Raw genomic sequence first — 16,253 nt, forward strand, 5'->3', positions numbered from 1 at the left:
TTTAAACTGTGGTGGTTTATACAGATGTGTGACTGTGTGGCTTGTTACCGCCCCCTTTAATCAACGCAGTTTCGGAAGGCGCCACCTGATGAAACACTTTGAAGCTTCATTTAGCCATAGTCAAGTGACATGGGTGTTTCGAATCACAGTTCGGAGCAGTGTTTCGAAACATCTGCGCTTCGGGATCTCGGCAAAGCACCGAAACGTCTGTTTCGCGTCTGCCATCCCTAGTTATAGTTTCCTAGCCTTACTTTTTGGGTTTTCTCTAGCTTTAACTTTGTTTCTCTCTAGTTTAGTGGTCTTATTTTTCATTCTCTAGTTTCCTGCAATGTTGCAATTTTGTTTTTTGCTTGTTTCTAGTTCCAGTCTTTTATTTCTAGTATTTATTGAGCTCCTCTTGTTTGTTATAGTTTATTTTGAATTATTTATTTATCTTTTGTTTTCTTTTTAGATTTCTGATACTTAGTTGCAGTTTCCCTTTTCCTAGGTTTTATTTTTGCTCTTGTTTATCTCTTGATCTCTTGTCTTGTGTTGGTTCCTGCCCTGTGTCCTGAGTCTCCCTTGGCCACTGTCTCTATATCTCTGGAAGTCAAGACTGGAGCTGATTCTGGGAGAGGACATCAAGTCTCAGGTTCCTGGTGTTCCAGCCTGGGTTTTCCCACCATCTGCCTGGTGTTGCCTCCCAAGCCATCCTCAAGTTCATGGTCTCCCTGGACTGGTCTCAGTGGTCATCCTCCCTGCCTGTCATCGTGGTGTCTGTCCCCTGCCCTGCTGTTTATACTCACACCTTGTCACTTCCTTGTTGTGCCCTGTCTAGAGTCTTGTTAATAAAGTCTTCGTTGTTCACTCTGCATCTGGGTCCTCAGTTTCAGAAACCCTGACAATAAGGTCATGTGTTGTATAGTGGTGTGTGTGTATATATATATATATGTCTGTATCCACATTACAGAATTTATTTATATATTTATATAGCACGAAATTGTTGTAATTTATTGATGTAGCCTATAGTTCTTAACAGCCATGGGTAGCAGGTGCCATGGATCGCTCATGATTAGCCTCAGTGGCGTAACTTTATTATTATAACTAATAATATTATTTATTATAACTTTATTTATAAATATTTTCAGATATCTACAAATGAGTTTTGACTAGCAGAAATTGTAATTAACCATATCTGTAAAAAATAAATTTCTACTGGGATTTCTAATTAGAGATATCTCTAATTTAATCGCCACTAGTACAAATTATAATTTGAGATATCTCTAACTGGGTTTTGTCTAGTCATAATCAAATTGGGAGATATATTTAATTTAATAAATGTCGTTTTTTAAGATATCCAAAAATACATGTGTAGATATATCTGCATTCAGCTTTGTGACTAGGAAGAATTTCAGTGTAGATATCTTGAATGAACATTCTGACTAGTCGAAATTATTTTATAGATATCTTAATTGTGTACTCAAACAACCCCTTTGCTAAGCCCCCGCCTTTTCTAACCATATTGTCTTCGAGGAGCACGCCAAAAAAATCAAAAAATGGCCTGACCTGGTTTTCAGGTAATAAAATTTACCCTTTTCACATTTTTCATTTCTCAGAGAGAATACATAAAAAAATTTTTGTGTGCCCATTTGCTCAAATAGCAAAAGAAAAACGCCACAATAGTGATTTCACAACTTTCAAAAAGAGGGAAAAAATAGAGTGAGATTGATAACGGCAGTGAAAAGAGATACATATGTTATTTTTTTACCATCACTCCCATAGACGCTGTATTAGAAACACCCTCACAGCAGTGTAGTGTTAATTTTGTCACCTATTTTTAATTTAGTCTTAGTCTTAGTCTTGTGCCAAATGTCCTTGTTAGTTTTAGTCATATTTAGTCATTCACATATCTTTTTTTGTTAGTCAAGTTTTAGTCGACTAAAAGTCTCGTCATTTTAGTCTAGTTTTAGTCAAAAGACAACTCAAGGTATCTTAGTCAAGTTTTAGTCGACCAAAAGTCTAGTCATTTTAGTCTAGCTTTAGTCAAAGGAAAACTCAATATATTTTGTGGCAAAATAAGTTACATAAAGTACATATAACCTGCATAATGTGCAACAACACCATAGCTAACTGGTTGATTTACAGCGTTTTTCAGCATTAGCTTATGACACGATGGGCACAAATATCGAGTTCGATCTTGATTCAGTATGAATTCATATGTATATAGCCTACTGTACATAGTATAAGGGAAAATATGTTTTTTACACTTTTTTGGGGTTATATTATATTTGCTTGCATTCTTTACTATTCACTATTATTAACATTTCAAAATTTCACAAATAAGTAAGGAGTTATGATCTGTGTATGTATTAAAGAGCCATACAGGCACCCAGTGGGTAATGGCATTACAAGTGAATTTTTTTATTTTTCCAGCCACAAAATGACTCTAATTTGCCTCTTTGCAGTGGAATTCTCTATTTTAACCTTAATTAATACACTAATTGTAATATAAATAATAAAAATATTAGAAGAAAAATATTTTAAGTGATCATTAATGGACCATAAGTATTGCACAAATAGTATTTAGTACCAAAAGATCTCCTCAAAATATTCAATAAATATTATTGAATTAAAATATAGGCTATTTATTTTTGAAATAGTTAAGGTGTATGGTCACATTTGACCATCAATGAGTACAAGTATGACTTAATTAGTAAGGAATACCTGAGGGCTAAATACAAGAAAAACATTAATATTAATGTTAACAATGTTGATCTCTACCACTCTCCATAATAAAATGATACTGTAAATGTGGCTGACGCACACTATGCTGTACTGTTTACCAAAAATTGCTGCAAACACCTGTAAAGGGAAGCTGTTGTGTAACTTCCGCGGCTTAAGCCATTCAAATATACTGACACAGCGCTAGAGGTATTGAGCGCTCCGGGAACCACGTGACCACACGCGCGCGGCCGCGAGATGACAGGCGGAGTCTGAGAGAGACCTGTACTCCAGCAACAGCGGGAACTCTTTCTGAATATTTTGAACAGCTGAATATTCATCTCATGATGTAAAAGTAGAGACAATTGTAGACGAAAATGAAGAGAGATTTTATCTTAGTTTTTATTTTATGCAAAACATTTTAGTCTCGTCCTTTTTCGTCAACAATAATGCATGTTAATTTAGTCTTAGTCAGTGTTTTTGGACATTGGTGCAGTCTCGTCATCGTCTCGTCTTCGTCATGGAAAAAAAGGTCGTTAACGAACATATTTAGTCTCGTCTCGTCTGACGAAATTAACACTACAGCAGTGGTAACTTGTTTTTTGTCATTTGATGCAAAAGTAATATGATACAAAGTATTAGTGTTATAAATGTACATATATTACTGAAAATACAAAAAACGTTGCAGGATTTACGATATTGATGACCATTAAAACAAAAGCAAAGTTGTTAGCAAGGGAGATGGGGAGGAACTCTGAGTGGTGCTGAGGAAAGTTTCATGTCATGCAACAGCGGATTCGACAAGTACAATTCAGATATCTTAAAATATAATTGTGACTAGTCGAAACTGAATTAGAGATATCTCTAATTACCTTTGCGGAATAAAATGACACGTCTTTTAGAGATATCTATGACATCATAACAGATATCTTAAATGGAGTTTTGACTAGTCAAAATATATATTAAAGATATCTCAAATCGGATTTCTTACTAGTTCAATTATAATTGCAGATATCTCTAATTGTCATTCTGACTAGTCGAATTATAATTATCACTAGTCAAAAAACAATTGTTACTATCTTGAAATATATTTATAGATAGTCAGAACAAAGGTTTACATGCTAATACAGCTTGCCATACTAGTACGGGAACGAGTATTTAATGCTAAAACGGCTTGCCATAAATCATCATTTGTAAAGCGTTACACAGCATATCCACACGTGCATGTCAAAACATAACGCATTGCATGACACGCTAAAACAAATCATAAGTCATTAAATATTGCCGCGACTCACCTGCAGAGAAAACACTGGCAAAAATGCGCTCAAGAAGAGGAAAGCCAGCGCGATCAACATCTCTGAATGATTCAAAACGTTTCGGTTACTAACGTAACCTCGGTTCCCTAAGAAGAGGGAACGAGTATTGCGTTTTGCTAAAACGCTAGGGGGAATTCCTTTCCTCGAGATATTGAAGCAAATTTTTATCCAAAAATACCATGTACACTCAGTGCAGCTGCACAACTCTCAGCAGGAAGCAGCTGCGTGCTGATTGGCTGTGCCGCTGCAACTGCAGCAACCTATAGCGAGACCGTGGGGCGGGACGGACCAATCAGGTCCTTCCAAATTCCCGCCACAAGGGGCAACAGAATTTGCATAGCCAAGGGTATATAAGACCCACTCTCGCAAGGTTAGTCAGGTTAATCGACTGAATCGACTTAATTCTGCTTCCTGCTTCGCTACTGTTCGGACGCTCTTGCTTACTGCTCCGCGCTTTGCTCTATCGCTTCTATATTTTACAACTTCAGCAAATTAGCACAGTGCTCAAACAAAGCTTGACTCCAATGATAAAATTAGAAACTCTGTTGACTGAATCCATGCAAAACGCCGTGCTTGCTTAACGGCTCTAAAGCCGACGGCACCAAACCCAGGCCAACCTAGGTGGGCCCGTAATATGATATCAATAATTGAGAATGAGCCAGACCTGAGTCGGGCCCTTAATGAGAATGAACACGATATACGTGTAATAATGTAATGTATAGACCAGACATAGTCGGGCCAGGAATAATGAATGGCCAGATAATTCGAGTCGTATAAGGAATGTGCTATGACTTATACAATATTTAACCCAGACCGGCCTTTTCGAGCCTTAAGGGGTTAAATCTGTACACAGCAAGAAGCCCAGCCTATAAGGCCAGGACATCTAAATTATAAATCTGATAAAAGTGGACGGGGAGGCACAGCCTGCCGCCGCACAGATATCATTCAGAGAAATACCAGTAGACCAAGCCCACGAAGAGGTCATGCCTCTAGTAGAATGGGCTTTGATGCCTAAAGGCCAGCTGAGATCTTTAGACTCATAAGCCAGCGAGATAGCATCCACTATCCATCGTGACAAGGTCTGCTTTGTAACCGCGTACCCTCGGGTGCGGCCGCCAAAGCACACAAAGAGCTGTTCAGTTGCCTAAGCAGCGGAACGCTCTATGTATATCCTCAGCGCTCTGACAGGACAGAGCAAATTAGCATCTTCTTCATCTAACAACGATGAAAGTGCTGAAGAGAGAATGACCTGTGCTCTGAACGGAGTTGAAAGCACTTAGGTACATATCCATGTCTTGGTTTGAGGACGACTTGAAGTCGACAAAAGATCCACTTTTGCCTCTCCAAGAACTGCCCCAATTGTCTGAATTGCACCTGGACAGCATGTCCGGACCCAAATTCAGAATGCCTGGCACATGAGTCGCTCTCAGCGAGCTCAGATTGTGCTCTGGCCATATTAGGACTTCTTCCGCCATTGTGTGCAGATCGATAATTTTCAGACCGCCTTGGCGATTTATATAGGCTACCACCGACCTGCTGTCCGTTCGGATCAGGACATGGTGGTGCTTTATGTACGGAAGGAAAGCTCTTAGCAATAGCGTGACCGCTTTCATCTCTAGACAGTTTATGTTAAGGCTCCTCTCCGAGTCTGACCAGAGACCGGAGACTGGCCTGCCCTCGTGAAGGGCTCCCCAACCTAGGTTGGATGTAACTGTCGAGATAACTTTCCACTTCGTAACAGTGCCCAAACTCACGCCCGTCTGGTACCAGACGGGATTTTTCCAAGGAGCCAGAGCCAACACACAGCTGTGGTGAGCCCAATACTGTTCCCAGAAACTAAACTTTCTGTGTGGGAGACAATAAACTCTTTGCCACGTTGATTCTGAGTCCCAAGCATTCTAAATGGTTGAGAAGCCAAGATCTGTGGTTTAACAACTGTATCTCTGACTGAGCTATTCTGAACCAGTCGTCGAGATAATTGAGAATTCTCATTCCCCGAAGCCTCAGCGGGGTTAGCGCCGCTTCCATGCACTTCGTGCGGGGAGTCAGAGAAAGACCAAAAAGGTAGCACCTTGTATTGGTAAACTTTCCCCTCGAAGGCGAATCTCAAGAATGGCCTGTAATGAGGGGCTATTTGTATGTTGAAAAAGGCATCCATTAGATCCACAGTGAAAACCCAATCACCCGGGCGAATGTGCGCGAGGATTTGTTTCATTCTCAACATTCTGAACGGGCGCTTCATAAGGGCTTTGTTCAGATGTCTGAAATCTAGAATGGCCTGAGACCACCACCCTTCTTTTGGAAAAAGGAAGTAGCGACTTTAAAAGCCTGACTCGCTCTGTGAGGGGTGCACGGTTTCCACCGCTCCCTTTATTTAACAGTTTGATATTTCGGTTCGAAGCACGTGACTCATGTCGCTTCTCACCGCTGTCTCTACCACAGTGCGAAAGCACGGTGGTCTGTGAGCGAACTGTAGCGAGTAACCTTGTTATCGAAGCCAAGGGTTGAATTAATTTGTGGGGCGGGTCACTGAATAACAGGGACCTGTTAGCCCGGATGCATTGTGCTAGTAGCACTGTGAGAGGCGGCGTGCACTGAATGGTGACGCATGCCTTATTGGGTCGCCTTGGAAGTGGCGCTTACCAAGGGGATTGTGTTTGTGTACAGAAGAGCACGTTGCTCACAGGCTCATAAATAGTAAATAGGCAAATAGTGTTCCCAGCCGCCTGAGTGCAGGGGGCCGGAGAACGCAGAATAGCGGCGAACGCTTTGTGTCGCCGGGGAAATGGTGCATGTGTACAGGCGGGCTCGTCGATTGTAGGAATAATGTTTCCAGCCGCCTGAGTGCAGGGAGCTGGGGAACATAGGGAAGTGCTTGAGTGTAGGGGTACAACTTTGATGTTGGCACCTGTCTACAGATGAACTCGTAACACTGTGTTTAGATAGTGTTACTGTAAAGTGGACGCATTCTTGCGGATTAGTCCACGTGCACGTTAGCGGAGGGGTAATGGATAATGCGTGCTCTGCAGGCGCGGGTTTACCTACGTGGCGGCAGTATCACATTCTCTGTCAGCGGCCATTTTCGGGCGGCGGAGTAAGAGAAGAAGCGAGTGAAAAGCCCCGTATGCCCGCGGCGCCATTAGCACGGCGAGAATAGCCTTCTCTGTCCACGGCCATTTTAGAGCGGCGGAGGAGAGAGAGGGAGGCGCGTGAAGAGCTCCATATGTCCGCGGCGTCATCAGCGCAGCGAAGATATAACATTCTCGGTCCGCGGCGCGTTTCAGCGCGACGGAATGAGAGGAAGGGAGAGCTCTGTATGTCCGCAGCGGGGATATAACGTTCTCTGTCCACGGCCATTTTAGAGCGGTGGGGATGAGAGAGGAAGGAGTGAAACTCTGTATGTCCGTGGCGTCATCAGTGCGGCGGGGGGTATCACATTATCTGTCCGCGGCGCATTTCAGCGCGACGGAACGAGAGAAGAGGAGCGCTCCGTCTGTCCTCGGCTTTATTTGAAGCGGCGGAGGACCAATGTTCTCTGTTCGCGGCGTAACACGCGGCGGGCACGAGAGAAGAGAGGTGGAGAGCTAGAAGCTCTTAGAAGTGGCGTTGGCAGCAACGCACACATCATAAACACACATAAACATAGTATAAAGGATATTTTAACGCCGGATGGCTCAGCTGGAACAGCAGGCGGCTGAAGGCAGAGACCAGGTTGGAATCCTTCGTCCTCAGGGCTGCAGGGAATTCCGCTGGGTGCGTGTCGACGGCGGGTTTCGATCCGGAGCTCAACGATTGCAAGTCGCTGAAGAAGAATTAATCTGACTAACCTTGCGAGAGTGGGTCTTATATACCCTTGGCTATGCAAATTCTGTTGCCCCTTGTGGCGGGAATTTGGAAGGACCTGATTGGTCCGTCCCGCCCCACGGTCTCGCTATAGGTTGCTGCAGTTGCAGCGGCACAGCCAATCAGCACGCAGCTGCTTCCTGCTGAGAGTTGTGCAGCTGCACTGCGTGTACATGGTATTTTTGGATAAAAATTTGCTTCAATATCTCGAGGAAAGGAATTCCCCCTAGCGTTTTAGCAAAACGCAATACGAGAGTACTCTCGTAAGGGAACAATGATGTGCAGTTTATAAGCATGAGGTTTTTTTGTTTCATTCTCAAACTATGATGCCAAAACAGGTGTTACGAGATTTTCGGTTTACCCCATATATGGGGGGTGGGGTGGGGGGACGGCTTCAAAAGCTTATTTGAGCTTTAAAACTCAATGGACCCTGTCACTGCCATTATAAAGCTTGGAAGAGCCAGGATATTTATTAATATAACTCAGATTGTGTTAATCAGAACGAGGAAAGTCATATACACCTAGGCAGGGCCGTGCACAGGGGGGTGGCCCGGTGGCTAGAGCCACTGCCCCTCTGCCCTCATCAGCTGAGGTGCCCCTCTCGCAGTCTATATCGTTACCCATCCCGCTAAAAGTGTTCTGTTTTCCCTCCGTTAAATTCTGCGAATCCGCTCCCATGTTTTCCCTCGCTCCCCAGCGTCACTCAGAGTCTGTGCGCGGAAATCTGGAAAGCGGAGACGACAGTTCCAGAATGTTGTCGCATTAACGGTATGCTTTTCAATCCGCGGAATTAGTAATTTGGTGGTTTGTTTTTGTATTTCTGGCGGTATTATTTTGCTTCTGATCTTCTAATAGTGCTAACAACTTGTTCAAAATACACGTTCTTGAAAGAGAATTATAATTCTTGTCTTACCAAATTTTTGTACCCGATCTGATCTAATATAAATAACAACAACTTTGCTGTTGATGGCACACTTTGTAGAATATATATATAGGCCTAATTTCATATAATAACCCATAAACTGTTACAGAATGTATGAATTACTTTTGATATAATTCGTATTACTATTTATATCTTTTAAAGTGTCATTAATGAAAAATACTAAAAATATTTCTACTTAAAATTTTATTTTGACAATTTAGTAGAATAATTGAATAACTGCTAACAGAAAAATCTGAATCCCATTTAAAGATAGTCATCTGAAAGGTAAACATTTTTATGACTTATGCATATCAATATACTTATTCAATTGCCCATATTTTAATTGAAGATATGTCATAATAAAAAGTCAAAAAACATAAAAAAAATTTGTCATATTAGAATTCACTCAATTAACCGTTTTAATGAAAGTGAAGATGCCTGAAATGTACATCTATTTCATGAAAATATTAAATAATAGCCCCATTAATTACAATTGGTATTAAATTTAAAAACAATAACAACATGCCACTTGGGGCCTTCTGTGCCAAATATAATAATAATAATAATTAATTACATTTATATAGCGCTTTTCTAGGCACTCACTCAAAGCGCTTTTACATAGAAGGGGGAATCTACTAAACCACCACTAATGTGCAGCATCCACCTGGATGATGCGACGGCAGCCATATTGCGCCAGTACGCCCACCACACACCAGCTGATTGGTGGAGAGGAGACTGAGGGATGATACCAATCGTATATATATATGGGGATGATCAGGAGGCCATGATGGACAGGGGCCAATGGGCACATTTTTTTGGCCAGGATGCCGGGGTTACACCCCTACTCTTTATCGAAGGACATCCTGAGATTTTTAATGACCACAGAGAGTCAGGACCTCGGTTTAACGTCTCATCCAAAGGACGGTCCTTGTTACAGTATAGTGTCCACATCACTATACTGGGGCGTTAGGACCCACACAGACCACAGGGTGAGCACCCCCTGTTGGCCTCACTAACGCCTCTACCAGCAGCTACCTAGTTTTCCCAATTTGGTCTCCCATCCAGGTACTAACCAGGCTCAGCCCTGCTTAGCTTCAGTGGGAAACCAGTCTTTGGCTTGAGGGTGATATGGCTGCTGGCCATATGACTGGAAATATGACTGGGTCATCTTACCCCAAGAGACTAATTTTATCTTTTTTACTTCAAAACAAAAGCATATAACATTGTGTCCACAAATCCTTCATTAACAAATAGACACAAAAACTTTGATGTTCAACATAATACAATGTCATATAGGCCTATCACTATTTTCGATAGACACAAAAATAGATAAAAACTGTTTTGACTGACTAGTAAGAGTAAGATGGATAATTTGTAAAGACAAGCACCAATCATCGCCCCCAATGCCACCTCACCCCAGTGTCCCTTTTTTTGGTTTGGGCCACTGCCCCTCAGAATGTCTGTGCACGGCCCTGCACCTAGGATGGCTTGAGGGTGAGTAAATCATGGGGTAATTTTCATTTTAAAGTGAACTACTCCTTTAAGGGAAATTGTTTATCAAGACCCACCTTTTTCACTTTTTTTATCGTGACCCTCCTGACGATGCCTGAACACAAAGAAACAAATAGGTCTACGTTAAAATTAACCATTACAACACACTATAACAAGGGCTCTGCTGTGGAATTCCCTTAGAACACACGAACACATATCATCCAAGCTTGTTTGTTAGTTATTATTAAAGCTATATGCTAAAGTAAAAATTTTTGATAATTGTAACCTTGTACATATACTGTGTTTACAGGTGTCTGTGTGTATACTCACGATGGAGCTGCAAGGCTCAGTGAAAGAGCCAGGCACAGAGTAAGCGTTTGAATGAGCCTCATGGTCAGCAGGGTCCTATGGTGAGACAGAGCTCAGCTGGAAAAGGTAAAGAGCAACCTGATGTCCCCAATTTATACACTCCACCAGGGACTGTCTTGCAAGCACGCTGGAGACGATACCTCGTTTGCACAGAGTGTAAGGGACATTCTGGTACCTGCCCACAAATAACAACACACGTACAAATGCACGTTTGCACACTTGCCCTGACTCCCCCATCCACAAGCTGGTCAAGGTACATATGTTTTTTTCAAGGAATTTCTGGTGGGGTATAGGGGGTGCTACGGGTAATATGAGTTGTGCAATGCAAAGATCCATGCATAGTGAATTAGACTTGGCATGAATTAGTAAATTATTAGGGACCCCGTTGCAAGTCAGCAGGCGTGAAAGTTCATACTTGCAATAGCATGCATTTTTAAACTTTATGTTGTATATAGTATGTACTTTATGTTGTATATAGTATTTGTATGCATTTTGTTTCCTTTTTTCATTTGAGAATAGTTCAAAATGTTGAAATGGGTTAAGACATGTCTACACAAGCTGCGTTTCATGTTTTGAATAGTGCCATGTGCATAACCCCAAATAAGGTTACAATCTTGGTTCAATTGTAAAAAAAAACAAACAAAAAAAACAAGTCACATTTATGTATGATCAACAGCTGAAGCATATAAGGTTGGCCACTGCAAAAAAAAACAAAAAACCTCATTCAAAGGCCTTAAGTCATTAAACCAGTGCTAGTAGAAACTAGTCTAATTCGTAATACTGGTGTTAACTTTGCAGCTCAGCTAAACAGATTGAGATGTTTTAACCTGTAGAAAATTAATTAATCAAAAGTTATTGAAATGCAATGTGTGCTCAAATGCTTTTTCGCTATGTGCATGCACAGGATCGAATTTTCTAGAAAATCTAGTGAAATGCTATTACCTTTTCCCCCGTTTAACCAGGCAAATAACAAAGATAATCAATACGAAGTGCTGACCTCTAGTTTGATATGGTGATCATTAACAGAGATTGTTTTTCGCTGTCAAAATACTCAAGACAGATATAAGACTGACCTGATGCATATTTTATATTATTTAGATGAGGGGTTTTCAAGCATTTTGAATGCCACCCAGACCCTCAAATATGCTGATATTTTTTGTGACTGTCCCCTTACTATAATATAAAGGCAGCTACAGTATATATTTTAATGTATTTATACAATGAAAAACATACATGTTGTAAATATGTGTTAATTAAATGTGCAAGAGTGCAAGTAAACACTTTTTGTTGCACATATGAAAATATTGGGATAACATCCAAGCCTCTATACTTTTTTTGTTGCCTTTTTTAATCCTTGGTCATTTGTATGTACTTGTACGTACTGTGTATAATTATTTTGTATGCATAAATACACACACATGCATGTATAAATTTAAGAAATATATAGGCTACTATACATGAAAATATTTCTTAAATATATACATGCATGTGTGTGTATTTATATATACATAATAATTATACACAGTACACACACATATATACATATGTATATATACAAAACCACATCTCTCTCTCTCTCTCTCTCTCTCTCTCTCTCTCTCTCTCTCTCTCTCTCTCTCTCTCTCTCTCTGTGTGTGTGTGTGTGTGTGTGTGTGTGTGTGTGTGTGTGTGTGTGTGTGTGTGTGTGTGTGTGTGTGTGTGTGTGTGTGTGTGTGTGTGTGTACAAAACCACCTGACAGTGTCGCAGCACTGTTGACCTTAATGCATTACATAAGTGTGACCTTAACATGGCACGTAACCGTGCTTCAAAAATTATTCAAAAAGGATATCTCCCGTATAGAGAAATGCTGGGCAAAACAATGGTTAACAGACTGTTGCTTCCCCCTGCTGGACATAGACAGGTTCAACATCCTTGTCAATTGCACATAATATCTATTATTACAATGAATAAATGCAAATGAATTCCCTCAAAAGAGTCAGTTTCCATCAAACATGAATAAGATATTTTCATCTTGAAACATTTTGTGCAGTGTGAAGTTCTCAATCAAGAAAGCAAAATGCAAGTAATGTATGTACAGAGCATTTTAATGCCCACTGCAAGCAGTTAAGTTACATGAAGGGTCAAAGTTTTAAAAAGCAAACCTAAGGGAGGTTGTGGAAAGAAAAAATAAAGCAGAAATATTGGATTAAAGGCGTCATAAAGACATGTACGATTAAAACCAGCCCAATTAATCACATTAGCATAGCACCTCCACCAATGAGGACAAATAAGGTCCTTCAAGTGATATGCATACACTCTCAAAAAAAAAACGTACATAAGTAAGTACATAATTGTACCGTTTAATAATGTAACCATTTACAGTTACATTTCTGTACCTCTTATATGCAAGTTCGGTCTTAGAGAGCTGATGTCCTGCAGAGGTGAGCTCCAACCTAAACCACCACAGTATAAAACTCATGGTTCCCAGCATGTATTGCAGCAATAAGTATGTCACCATTGTTGAGCTTCATATGCTGATTCTTGATATCTGTGTGCGTCTGAACTTTGTGTGAAACTGGCCAACTAAATGAAACATTATCAATAAAACATCAACATCTAAACCTCTGTTAAGCTGTTAATTCTCAATAAGAGCTTCTATAGATGTCTTTCAGGGTTGGAGCCAAACTCTGCAGGAAAGCGACTTTCTAGGACCGAACTTGCCCTATGGTATAATTGTAAAAGGACCAATTATACGTTTCGTTCCCCAAGGAACAAAATTGTACCTCCACTGTACCTTTTTTTCTGAGAGTTATGAGCTATGATATGTAGTTCTATCATGACAACTCTTGGAAGATTTTTAGCATGATAATGGATATGACAATGTTAATGTATTTGGTCTTGGCGGAATAGATCTGCTACTCTGCTGCTGAATTGCTACTGCTATCGATTATTGCTGTTGTTGTAGATTATTGCTGCTGCTGCAGAGAAAGTACAAGAACTTGCTACTGCCAATATATATGTCGATATGCTGCTGCGAGTAAGACATAGTGCTGCTGCACAAATAGCATATATCAATAACCCATAGCATATCTATACAGGTGGAGCTGGGGAAGGTGGAGGGATTTAGAGGGACTCTGAAGCGCGCTGCAAACTGCTATAGTGAATGTAACCAACCGTTTAAATGTGTTGAGAAACAAGCTCATTGGCTGCAGATGCAACATGGACCAATCAGCTTGTGTCGAGCAGTGTTGGGCACGTTACTTTAAAAAAGTAATTAGTTATAGTTACTAGTTACTTCTTACAAATAGTAACTGAGTTAGTAACTGAGTTACATCATTATAAAAGTAACTAATTACCAGGGAAAGTAACTAATGTGTTACTTTTTTTTCCCTTCAAATGTTCAAATATGTCAAATAACTTGGATGCCCCCAATATTAAATATGTTAAATGAATGAATTGGACACTAAATAAAATAAATTATTATTATAAAACATTGTACATTAATGTACACTATTGTAATGTTTTTGTGGGACAATGTGAGAGACACCTATCAAATTCAATATATTATTGTAAATATTATCAGTAGACCTACTATAGTGTAGCCTACATATTGTGTAAATATTATCAGTAGACCTACTATAGTGTAAATATTGTGTAAATATTATCAGTACTTCTTTACTACTCCTCTGGTAGTGGAGCTCACGTTATCACCTGGGTTTTTAGCCACTAATGTTGTGGCTGTGATGACGTGAGGCTTCATTAGATTAGAAATAGAATTACTTTCCACCGACGAGGAGAGACTCTTTCTTCTTGGGCATAAGCTGCACGTTACAATAAACATTCTTACCTTTCACCTCAACGAGGGAAAAGTAGCGTTTATACTTTCAGTTTGCGAAAGCTACCTTTGAAGTCGTTGGACTGCCATCGCTGACTGTGCATATGCGTGTGCGTCATAGGTGTGTGTGTGAACTCAACCTATCAACGCGCGCGCGTTGCGCGTTGCAGGTCCGACTGACAGAGAGTCTGTTCGGATGAAAACCGCTTCAATGAGCTCAATTATAGTAACGCCGCATTTTTTTCCCTCAGTAACGCTAACGCCGTTGTAACGGAAGAAACAGTAATTCGTTTGATTACTCGTTACTGAAAAAAGTAATTCCGTTAGTAACGCCGTTCATCTATAACGCCGTTATTCCCAACACTGGTGTCGAGTAATTAACTCGGTAATTATTATCAGCTTGCATTAGAACCATCAGCCTGCCCCATCTAGAGTTTCATGACAGAACTATGTATCATTGACATAGGGCCTTTTCAGAAAGTCAATTCCAGGATTTGACACATACATGCAGACACTGTGCTCCTACAATTCAAGATGGCAGGGCAAAAATGCCTGTGTATGAGTTTTTATCTCATATTTATATTAAGCAATATCATACAAGTAACAAGCACAATATCATGAGCGCTGTTTTATAATAGCACAAGTGCAAACATGATACTGATTTTATACAACTAAGTCATCAAATACTTATTTTTATCAAATAAGTTGTTATATACATAATCTGCTTTTGCTCAATTTTTTTCAACGAAAATATTATATATAAAGCCAGAGCAGAACTGCTGATTGAATCAATGAATTACTAATTTTAGACACTTGGTAGTATTTATTTAGAGTTTCCATTTGTTAAAAAAATTATTTCATATTTTGGAAAATTCTGCTTATTTACATTTAGCCTACTCACCCTCGCATCATTTCAAAACCTGTATTACTTTATTTTTTTTGTGTAACATAAAATAAGATATTTTGCAGAATGTTTACTGTTTTGGTCTGTATATATCTTAATACCAATTCAGATGCAGCCTCTGAAAATAATCATTGCCATATATCCTAAAAGTTGATATATAATAAATTATATGTTGAATCAAATAAAATATGTCTTTCTAAAGCTACTTTTTGTAATGTCTATTTGATGCTTTTCTCATTTAACACAATAATGCCTTAAAATTATTTTGGGGGAGTCATTTCTCAGCCGGATTTGATGTGTGATTAATTAGATTAATTGATAGGCACATCATGTAATTAATTTGATTTAAAAATATAATCGCTTAACAGCCCTAATCGCAACATAACAACAAAAACCCTGTCAGTTCAATGATGTATCATCCCCTGCAGCCTTGTACTTGCCTCAGTGTTCAATCACAGCATCCAGAAACTGTTAATACACAATCTGATATCTGGCATGTCTGGACTTTGTCTGCTCAATGTTTACATAGCCTTGTGTTACACAGAACGGTCACAGATGTGATCATTTGTGAGCTGAACCATCTCTGCTCTGTTCTCTTAAGGAAATATAGGCTATCTGTTCTAGTTGCAATATTTGAGCAGAGCTCCAGGCAACAAATGCAAATGCAAAGTTATAGGCTTGTGTGGGAGGGAAAATTGATTCATGTTTGAGGAAAAAAGGCTGAATGCTTTGCTCAGACCCAGATGCAATCATTTCAACATCTCAGATCAATTTCAATCTATGTTTAGCCCCCCTAGTCAATTAATTAAAGTGGAATCTGCTGTTGCCTATCTAGAAAATATAATAATTATAATCAGAGGGAAGGATTATTATAATGATTGAAAACTGTACAG

The 16,253-nt window shown here is 39.8% G+C and overlaps 1 protein-coding gene across 1 annotated transcript in view; it reads right to left on the reverse strand.

The window, feature by feature from the left end:
• Window positions 1-11,606, reverse strand: part of hpxa (hemopexin a) — a 44,929-nt gene extending 33,323 nt beyond the window's left edge. Inside the window, exons 1-2 of the mRNA XM_079820708.1 lie at window positions 10,603-11,606; window positions 10,350-10,387 (exon numbers count right to left, since the gene is read on the reverse strand). Of these exons, the coding sequence (XP_079676834.1) occupies window positions 10,350-10,387; window positions 10,603-10,664 (100 nt within the window). The 5' untranslated portion in view covers window positions 10,665-11,606. The remainder of the gene's footprint in view (window positions 1-10,349; window positions 10,388-10,602) is intronic.
• Window positions 11,607-16,253: the final 4,647 nt, after the last annotated feature.

The sequence above is a fragment of the Gobio gobio genome (assembly GCF_949357685.1).
Source record: "Gobio gobio genome assembly, chromosome: 7".
Lineage (NCBI taxonomy): Eukaryota > Metazoa > Chordata > Actinopteri > Cypriniformes > Gobionidae > Gobio > Gobio gobio.